At 37.2% G+C, this 10,940-nt stretch overlaps 1 protein-coding gene across 3 annotated transcripts in view; it reads left to right on the forward strand.

The window, feature by feature from the left end:
• AK4 (adenylate kinase 4) overlaps window positions 1-10,538 on the forward strand; it is a 46,542-nt gene extending 36,004 nt beyond the window's left edge. For all 3 annotated transcript variants that reach the window (XM_083359037.1, XM_083359038.1, XM_083359036.1), the window contains exons 5-6: window positions 808-926; window positions 5,500-10,538. In XM_083359037.1, coding sequence (XP_083215163.1) covers window positions 808-926; window positions 5,500-5,614 — 234 coding nt within the window. In that variant the 3' untranslated portion in view covers window positions 5,615-10,538. The remainder of the gene's footprint in view (window positions 1-807; window positions 927-5,499) is intronic.
• The last annotated feature ends 402 nt before the right edge of the window (window positions 10,539-10,940 follow it).

Here is a 10,940-nt window from a genome sequence, read left to right on the forward strand (position 1 = left end):
TAATGATCACTGATGTCTCATGTAACCCATGTTATTTAGTGATGGAGTTGCCAGTGAGTTAAGCAAGGGCAATCTGTGCTACTTAATGATTATCTGGCAGTATGCTGCTGATTTCTGTTAAACAGACAAACAGCCTTTGATCAAAGGCCCTTAGATCACAAGAGACACAGATCATCCTAGTGATGGGAAAGAGACTTCAGACTTCAGCAGCAGTCTAGGGGGAGTACTGACTGCCACAGCCTGCTGATGGCTTAACAGAATTTATCTGTGCCTAGCTCGGATGCCTAGCTTCTAAAGACTGCCTTATGTGACTACTCTGTTGATTTCAGCAGGCTGCTGCAGGACTGTCTTTACCCAAATCACACCAGTCAGCTAAATATTAATTCCAATCATTGGAAGGGGTTTGTATATCTGTATATATCTCCTAAACAGCTCGCACTGGGTAGAGTTAAAAAGAGATTCCAAAACTTACATTCAAGAATATCTCTATACATGTCATCCCCATAGACTCAAGTGCAGAAAAAGGGTAAAATTTCAGTCAGAAATATAGGGAATTGTGACCTTCATATTTGGGGAGATGAGCTATTAATCTTATTGAAGCCTAATGAATGGTGTAAATTAGGAAGTGTGTCTTTTTCCCCCCCTCAAGAGGTAAGGACCAATGGGAGCAAACTCTTAAGATGTAACAAGACTGTTTGGCAATGGAAAGACTAGTCATTGGGCAAGAGATAGAACTGACAGGCATTTAAAACTTACAGTTTCCCACGCAGTGTAATTCACACAATGTAATTCACATATTTTAAACAGGGTATTGATGACATTACTGGTGAACCATTAATCCAGCGAGAAGATGATAAACCTGAAGCTGTTGCTGCTAGACTAAGAAAATACAAAGATGCTGCAAAGCCTGTAATGGAATTGTACAAGTGAGTTGGAATCCAAACAACATACAAACAATTTTTAAAATAATACAAGAAAAGGCATGGAGTGTGTCAATAGATTTTTATTTTTTAAATAATATTTTATTAAAATTTAAAGATACAGAAATAAAAAACTAATATAAGTTAAGAAACACATAAAAGTAAAATTAAAAGTTCAGAGAGAATTGTTTTTGTTAGAAAAATGAATAATAGTAACATCCCCAATTAAAGAAGAAAAAGGAAAAAAGATATATAAAGAAATGATTTCTCACTTAAGAATATTCTCTATGCTTCTCTCTGCTGTGGACATACTTCAAATTATACTTCAAATGCAAATTATATATATATGCAGTAGTTGGTATGGTTTATTAGTATCTGCATTAATTGCAAAATATGGCAACCTAGATAGGTTTTAAGAAATACTTTGTATTGCAATATACAAATTATTTTTTATGTTTAAAACTAGATGAAAGTCATGGGATACAGTACAAATAGTTTTGGATAACACAAACTTTACTGAATAATATTTTCCCTTCCTTCTATTATTCTACATCAATTGACATGTAAATATATGTCCAGCTGGAAAATAGTTTCACACTGAAGTATCTCATTAGAAAGGTCCTTTATTTTCTTAGTTCAGTTACAAACACGTTATCTCGTTCACAACCTAGAAGACCTCTGGGAATACAGTTAATGGCTTAATCATGATTACACATAGTTTGTATTCAACAGTTGCTAAAAGGCTTACATAATTAATACAACTGAAATGAGAATTAGCAGTTGATCATTCAAGTATATTTCAATTGATTCTAGAATGCGGTCTTGTGCTAATTGAACTGTTTAAATAAAAGATTAAATTAATGCAGTTTTTAGATTCTGGATTTAATGGTCCAATGCCCCCTTTTTAGAATGTAATGTGTATTACCACGTTTTCAAGGAAGTTGAATAAAAATTTATGTGTTTCGCGGTCTTCTTCCTGATAGATTGAGATTGATCCTAGGTATCTATTCTCAAATCCTACCATATAGGTATTGCTGCTTTAAAATGGTGTAAATAGTGCAAGATTTTTTTTTATAATGATCAAGTTAAGTGAGAAGATGAAGGAAACATGAATTAACAGTTTAGTGTGTAGTATCTTTTTATTACCTATTTTTTGTTTTGTAAAAAATATTTAAATTTATAACACAAACTTATATGTAAAGTTCAAAATGCCATGTTTCGTAAAAGAAAAAATCCAAGCAAAACTAACAAAAAAGATAGAAACAAAAAAATAAGGGTTTGAGATATGTCTACTTGTCCAATATAAAAAAATATATGAATTTATTCAAATCATTACTATTCATATTTTAAATACTAAGCTAAACTTGGATAATAAAATCATATTTTCAGAACTTGACTCTACTGAAACGAAACTAATTGCAAAACAGAGTTGACCAATATAATAGAACCAATAAATTAGTAAATAATAAGAAACTAGTGCACAGGCATCTTTCCTGGGGGACAGTATCACTTTCTTTGCAACAGTTGTCAGACTTTATTTGGAGTTCTTCACATATTGATGCATTCTAATTCTTTGCAGTTTTGTTTAATATATTAATATTTCTGCACCTCAAGGTGCTTGGATCTTCTTCAACATCATCATCTATAAGGAATTCAAGTAGGGAATTCAGACATAACATGCAACTAAAGCACAGACTGACAAAGTTTATACTCGTATATTTTTATTGGTTATTTTTAATTCTTTAGTCTCTTAGTGATATTAGCAATAGCACTTAGATTATATGCCACTTCATATTGCTTTACAGCCCTATCTAAGCAGTTTACATAATCAACATAGTGCCCCCAATAACCTGGGTCCTCTTTTTATCAACATTGAAAGGATAGAAGGCTGAGTTAAACTTGAGCCAGTCAGGATCAAACTCCTGCAGTGAGCAGTGAGTTAGCCTGCAATATACTGCATTCTAACCACTGGACCATAGTTCTTGGTGCCATTCCTTTCCATGTATTACCTGATTTTACATTCAACTGTGAGGTTACAATACAATATACGGTAAATGCAGTTTTACTTGCAGATTTTAGCGAGTAGTGATTTTACATTTGGTTAGCTATTTTTAATTGTTCTTTGTTATTATTTATTTATTTAATTAGTTTTCTATACCGCCCTATTCCCGAAGGACTCAGGGCGGTTTACAGGGCAATATTTAAAAGACAATACAAAATTAAGATAAAAAATAGAATTAAAAAGAATTAAATTAATTAATAGCCCAACAATAAAACAATGTTAAAAACGTGAAACTAAAAACCCCCTCAGTCCAGGCCAGATAGATCGAAAAGCCAGGTTTTCAGGTCCCAGCGAAACGAGCGCAGGTCAGGGGCAGTCCGGAGTTCCACAGGTAAATCATTCCAAAGGGCAGGCGCGCCCACAGAGAATGCCCTCCCTCTTGGGATCACCCGCCGGCATTCCCTGACCGGTGGCACCCTAAGGAGGCCCTCCCTATGGGAGCGCACAGGACGATGGGAAGTTGATGCTGGCAGCAGGTCTCCCTAAGATAAACCAGGCCCATGCCATTTAGGGCTTTATAGGTCATCACCAACACCTTGAATCTCACCCGGAGGCCAACTGGAAGCCAATGCAGCTCACGGAGAAGAGGTGTTACACGGGAGTATCGGGAGACTCCCATCACAACTCACGCGCCTGCATTCTGCACCAGCTGAAGCCTCCGAGTGATCCTCAAGGGCAGCCCCATGTAGAGAGCGTTGCAGTAGTCTAACCGGGAGGTCACGAGCAAATGAGTGACTGGGCGTAGCGCATCTCGGTCCAGATAGGGCCGCAACTGGCGCACCAGGCGAACCTGGGCATGGGTCCGGATTACCTACGGCAACACCTGCTGCCAGCGTCAACCTCCCTCCGTCCAGTGCGCTCCCACAGAGAGGGCCTCCTCAGGGTGCCACTGGTCAGAGAATGTCGACTGGTGGCCCCCAGGGGGAGGGCATTCTCTGTGGGTGCGCCAGACCTGTGGAACCGCTTACCGGTTGAGCTCCGGATGGCCCCTGACCTTCGCTCCTTCCGACGTGATCTAAAAACTTATTTATTTGAACAAGCCGGCCTGGTCTGATGGGTTTGGGGTTTGGGGTTTTAACATGGATTTTAACTAATATATTATATCGGGCATAATTATTTAATGTTTTTAACTTTTGTATTTCGTATTTTAATATTTATTGCCCTGTATACTGCCCTGAGTCCTTCGGGAGAAGGGTGGTATAAAAATGTAATAAATATAAATATATAAATATAAAAGCTCCCCTGGTCACGGCTCCTATATGATCTTCCAAACTGAGCCGTGAATCCAGGAGAACGCCCAAGTTGCAAGCCCTATCAACGGGGGGGGGGGTAACACTTCACTCCCCCATAGTTAACGATGGACAAAACTGGTTCTCCCGAGATGCCAGTATGCACAGCCACTCAGTCTTGGCAGGATTGAGTCGAAACCTGTTTCTCCCCATCCAAACCCGGACAGCCTCCAGGCAATGGGACATCATGTCGAGGGCATCACTGGGTTGGTTCGGGGTGGAAAGAAAAAGCTGGGTATCATCAGCATACTGATGATACCCCACCCCGAAACCACAAATGAGCTCACCCAGCAGCTTCATATAGATGTTGAACAAGAGGGGAGAGAGAACTGACCCCTGAGGGACTCCACAAACGAGAGGCCTTGGGGCGGATCTCTGCCCTCCCGTCAACACCGACTGCGAGCGGCCCAGGAGGTAGGAGGAGAACCACCGTAAAATGGTGCCTCCCACTCCCAACTCCCGGAGACGCCGCAGTAGGATACCATGGTCGATGGTATCAAAAGCCGCTGAGAGATCTAACAGGACTAGGACAGAGGAACATCCCCTGTCCCGAGCCCACCAGAGATCATTCACCAGTGCGACCCATGCTGTACCCGGGCCTGAAGCCCGATTGATACAGGTCTAGATAATCAGTTTCCTCCAGGAACAAAGGAAGCTGATGCGCCACCATGCTCTTAACAACCTTCGCTAAAAAGCGAAGGTTGGAGAGCGGACGATAGTTATTCAAAATAGCCGGGTCCAGAGCAGGCTTCATTATTACAGTGAGGGGAAAAATATTTGTTCTCCTGCTGAGATTTATAACTTTTTTGAAATGCATTTTTCTGGATTTTTTTTGTTTTTTGTTATTCTGTTTCTCATTGTTAAAGCTACCATTAAAATTATAGACTGATCATTTCTTTGTCAGCGGGCAAACGTACAAAATCAGCAGGGGATCAAATAATTTTTTCCATCACTGTAAATACTGTAAATACCCTTTTAATATGCCTTTTTATTGGCATACTGTTCATATCTATAATTCCTGGAATTCAGAACAAGTTGCCTAAAGTCATAAGTAAAATCACTTATCAGTAAAGTAATTATCACCACACTGACAAATATAAAACAGACAGCCCTGTTTTATAGTGTTACCTAATCCTTTTGGCTTTTACTAAAGAACACAATAGAACCTGCAATACTGGTTTCCTTAGAACTATTCATTTGCTCACAAAATATCTAATCTCTATTTCAGAAACAGAGGGATTCTTCACTCATTCTCTGGGACAGAGACCAACAAAATCTGGCCTTATGTTTATACTTTGGTGTCTAACAAGATTCCTCCAATCCAAGCAGAAGAAGCTAACTAAGCATCTGTAAAATGGGAATAACAATTTTATGTTGTCGATTTTGGTCTTGTTTATGACGTGCTGTATCTGTGCTCTACTCTTTTTTTAAAGAGTAGCTGTTCTCTCTGATTCTACTGGAGAATAATTGTGGAACTCCATCTTTCAATGATTACTCTGTATGGAATTCTACTTCTTGCCATATAAATATTTGTGCATGGACTTCAAATAATTGTAATTGATATGCAGAGACAGTTACCCCTGAACAGCTCTGTAGAATCCATTGTTCAGTCTCTCCAGCTACTTTTTAAATCTTTGTACTTAGTGTGCATTTTCATGGATCCTTAATCTAACACTCCATTTAAATGGAAACACTATTCTAGGTGTATCTTCAATGCGGTAAGCACTGTGGAAAATACATGCATTATGCAGGTCAAATAAAGTATGTTTTGAGTACTTAAAACACTGAGAAGAATCAAGGTGAATTCAACCTCTTGGTTTGCTAAGAAGACAACCTTAGATAAATATCTGTTATAAAATGCTGCTGTAAAATAAATTTTAAATTTGAGTGGCTTTAGGCCTTTCTTTGTTGAAGAGCAGGCCTGTTCTGATTCTAAGAACAGTTGCACTACATGGTTAATAGTTTTAAAACATTGATTTTATAATATAATACAACCAGTCACTAAAAGTCCCAATTAGCCACCAACCAGGCAAATGATTATGTGGGCAAACATAAGTCAGACCCAGTCTGTTGTTGATGTAATAAGTAGCAAAGATCCATTGCTGTAGACGTGGCAAAATATATATTTGCAGTTATATGTCTGCATTTTAGAATTTTCCAGGTAACTCTTAAAGCTTGGTCACGTGCAAAAAATGTGTATCAAGAGTATGAAGATTTAATAACAAGAAGGAAGACTTCTGATTTTATTGCCTATATTTCCAGCATCCTCCTCTTTTCCTTACTAAATGTTTCTTCAGTATCTGACTGAGGCTGCAGGTAAGAGAAAGCTTTGGATAAATAAAAACAGAGGAACCTATTCCTTAATATTCACTCTGCTTTTACAACGTTGTTCTTGAGTTTATATGATGTGAATGGTGCAGTTAATGTGAGTATTGACCATATTCCTGTCAGCTGATTTTAAATAAACAGCTGAATAGATATATTTAACTTTTGGTATGTTTGCTTGAAATTACCTTTTCTCAAGGGATCAATTTCTACTCTGCAATGAATATGAAAAAAACTGAGGCTCTGCTGTAGGAATCTCTACAGATTTTGTGGGGATTCAACATTGTTTTTTGATAGATGGTGCTAATGGTCCTTGTTGGCCCATGCTAAGTCCTCGGGAGAGTTGTCCTAAAAAGGTCTATAGGATATGTAAAAACAGCATAACTTTGCTAAATTATCGCAAGTTGCCTTATTTTATACAGTAGAAAAGGGAGGAGGTGAGGTGGAAATCCATTTAAATGAATTAACTTTTTATGGAATTATTTTCTCTTGATGCTTTTGATATCAAAATTATGCTTTTTGACAGAATAGAATTAACTTCCACATATAACAAAGTAGAACAAAAGTCCTACGTTCTCTAATTAGAGTTGGAGCTTAATGTCATTTTTTCTGCAATGCTACAAACACACATTATACATTAGCTGATAGTTGGGGGGGGGGGAAATGGCAATTGCAATTAATATTTTCAAAATTGATTGGCAAAGTCCTAGTGTTACTATAGTACATTTCAAACTGTTAACTATTATTAAAGAATCAAGAAGTTTGTATACTTATTTAACCTTCCCGCATAAGTTTTATGCAGGAAGTTATGCTACTACACAGTTCATTTTTGATCTGAACTGAATTATATAAGCATATTTTTAAGTACACTTACAAGTCTTCCATGATTGGGAAACTTGTTCCATCTATGTCAGTGTAGCATCCATCTAATAGGCCTACTAGAGCTTAGTTGCAATAATTACATGATCACTAGATAACAGCGGATGAAGAAAAATTACAACTCCTAGCTGCCTTCTAGAAGTAGTGCAGATTTTTGAGCCTAGATCTGGTAGCCTTTCCTATGAAGATCTTTATGTTGGCCTAGTAATGATATACCACTCATTTTTAAGAACATACATTACTATACTGTATTATATAAGACAATAGAAGGAAATTGGTTTTCATTTTTGTAAGAAATTTATTTTTACACAAAGCATTAAGAGGAAGTATGTCCTATGTCCATACTTGCCCAGGATCAGGTTTTCTTGAGTTCTGTGGATCTCATAAATCAGGGGTGTCAAACCTGCAACGTCATGTGATGTGTTGTGATGTATTGTGACTTTTTTTCCATTGCCGGTAATGGGGTGGGTGCAGTTTCACCATGACGCATCTGGCCCATGGGCCGGCAGTTTGACACCCCTGTCATAAATTGTTATGCATGGTATTGTCCACTTGCCTTTTTAAAATTTGCACACAGATATTGTTACAAATACACTATTTTATTACTTGTTAATTTTGATTTAAAGAAGTACTCTACAATTACTTATGTGTGAGTATGCAAATACAAGTTAGTTATTCACTGTCGCATTCGTTGTTTTCATAGAGCAGTTGAAGTAGAAGCCAAAACATTAAGAGCCATTGCATCACAGTAGAGTATTCTCAAACATTTAAATCATGAAGCTTGAAGTCCATAAGAGTCATGTATATGTCAAACTTGTAATATGATCTACTTCAAAAGCAAAGTCTTACTTTTGGCTGATAGCTACTTTAACATATCACTGCAGCAACCATACTTTCATTTATTACTGCTATTTAACTCTCAAGCATACTGTTGAATTTTTACCTATTTTAATACCTTGAACCTTTAAAATCATTGCTTTTTTAGTCTATGCTGCATTGCCATTTACTCTCATTTTTGAAATTATGTATAAGCATTTATATGAAGCAATGGTTGTTGTCATGTTATTATGGAAACCAGCCCAAGGTTTTTCCTTCGTAATGAAAAATATATTGCAGTCTGTTTACTAGTTACATATGTTACTAGTATACAAATTAGTTGTTCGCAGTGCTTCAATGTCTTTGATAATTCATTAATTGAAGATTACATATATGTAGGTGCAACCCATCAACTTGATTTTAGCATGACTGGTTTTAGAACTTAAAGAAACAAATTACTCATCACAGTATATATTTGGAAATATAGCTTTTCAAAGGTATTTTGGCATTCTTTTAAAAGACCTTGAAACATTTCCACTAAATCCCATTTAACTCTCACTGTTGGTACTTCAGGGAGTTATGTTCTGTGATGCCATCAATAAGTGGAATTCAAAGCGTCGCCCTTTTTGCAGTTTTATAAAGTTTAGAAACTTCAACGTAAGCAGCATATTTAAAAGGAAAAGTAAACCCTGTTAAATATGTATACATTAACTCTTTTGAAGACAACAAAGCATTGGCTATTTATTATTTTTATGTACATTATGATGCACATCACCCAGAATCACTTGTTGAGATGGGCAGCTATAGAAAACAAATCAGTAAAATAATAAGCTTTTAACTGTAGAAGGAAAGTTCATTTCCTCCTAAACTACTCCTGCTCAATGTCTAGTTTAGCCAAGGGATAAATGATAAAATCCTCTCTAGTTTCCAGAGTGTAGACTTCAGTGACAGTTTCTGGAGACAACTCTCTTTGTTGGTTTCTGTGATGGGTTTATACGTTGCACTAAATCACGATATAAAGGCCTGGTTTAAATATCACCAACTCTAAGTCACAATGGGTGAATATCTTAGCCCCAAGCAAGCATTTGGTCTAGCTTTCTACTCTGCCACAAACTTCTTTCTGCTTGTTGTCTAATTAGTATCAGTCTATTATAAACAGGGACCTTAAATGTAGGGCTGGTTATGCACATTTTTCTGTGCTCCAAGCACATAGTGAAAATAGCAGATAACACCACAGTGATTTGTGATTTTCTGAAGAAAGGGTGGACACAGTTCTGATCTTATGTCGACTATTAATTTGAACCAATTCTATATTTCCATCCATTGCCATTCTGTATATTGTATTAGCTTGAAGAAAAATCTTCCAAAGAGACTTGCAAAATGATAAAATAAATTTCATTTGGAAGAATGAAATAGGGGAGTCCAGTACATATATCACTGGATGTTGTGACAGCATATAACTGATCTTTGTTAATCTTGAAAAGCTAACTAGAGTCTGACCTGTTTAATGATTGGACAGGAGATCATCATGATATGGCTGTAGGTTAGTTTGCGAAGTTGGAAAAGCCTGCTGCAAGATAGCAATAGTAACCATCTATATTCCAAGCAAAGTACATGGATATTCCATCAAGTCATCCACTATTGATTTCCCCTGAAGGAGAACATTTACACTTCAACATTGGAGGAGAATGAAAGCACTCTTTTGACTGTAGTTTATAAGTTTTAGAATGTTGACTTGTAAAAGTTATAGGAATGAATCCACTCCAAAATTCGTATTTATGGCAAAGGGGTAATCTGTGAACACATTATATTGCTCTATGAATCTTCTGCAAGTGTATGGAATTAAATGCATCAAAGTATGTTACAAGATTAAAATACCTAGTTGGTGCTGTGAATTGTACACATTCATTCCATATATGGAATATTCAGATGCTACTGTCTTCTTCTGATACCTTTTCCCCAAAATTATTATCTTCTGTAATTTACCATCATTTTCACCTCACAATGTCAGCACCTTACTGTGAATCAGATATGTATTCTAAACTCAGCAATTGTTATATGATGACTGTATTATATTGGAACTTAGGTGTTCTTTGGTTAGACAAAGTGTTGCAATCAGTTTTTGTCTAGAATAACATCATGGGAGATGCAGTTTAGTTCTGCATTTCATAGTCTTCTCTCCCCTCCCTGCAAATATTCCATATAGTCGCTGTATTAGCATTTGTTGTATGTTAATAAATTATCTTTAATTTAGTCCATGCTGTGAGAAGTGTGTATTGTGTGGATAAGTTAAAGGTTTCACCTATCTTCTTGTGTCCGACTCTAAGGGGCAGTGCTCATTTCTTTTTTCTACCTAAGGGAGCCAGCTTTGTCCAAAGATGCTTCTGTGGTCATGTGGCCGGCGTGACTATATGCCAAGGCCCACGGAATGCTGTTACTTTCCCATTTTAAGTGGTACCTATTTACTTGCATTTGCATGCTTTCAAGCTGCTAGGTTGGCAGGAGCTGGGGCAGGAATGGGAGCTCACCCCATCAGGCAGTATTTGGGTGTGGAACTGCCAACCTTCCAGTTGATAATCCCAGTGTCTTAACCGCTAGGCTACCACACTCCTATTATTCGGATAGATGAATGTAATAAAAACAGGCAAT

Source organism: Vipera ursinii, assembly GCF_947247035.1.
Source record: "Vipera ursinii genome assembly, chromosome: 3".
NCBI classification, from domain to species: Eukaryota; Metazoa; Chordata; class Lepidosauria; order Squamata; family Viperidae; genus Vipera; species Vipera ursinii.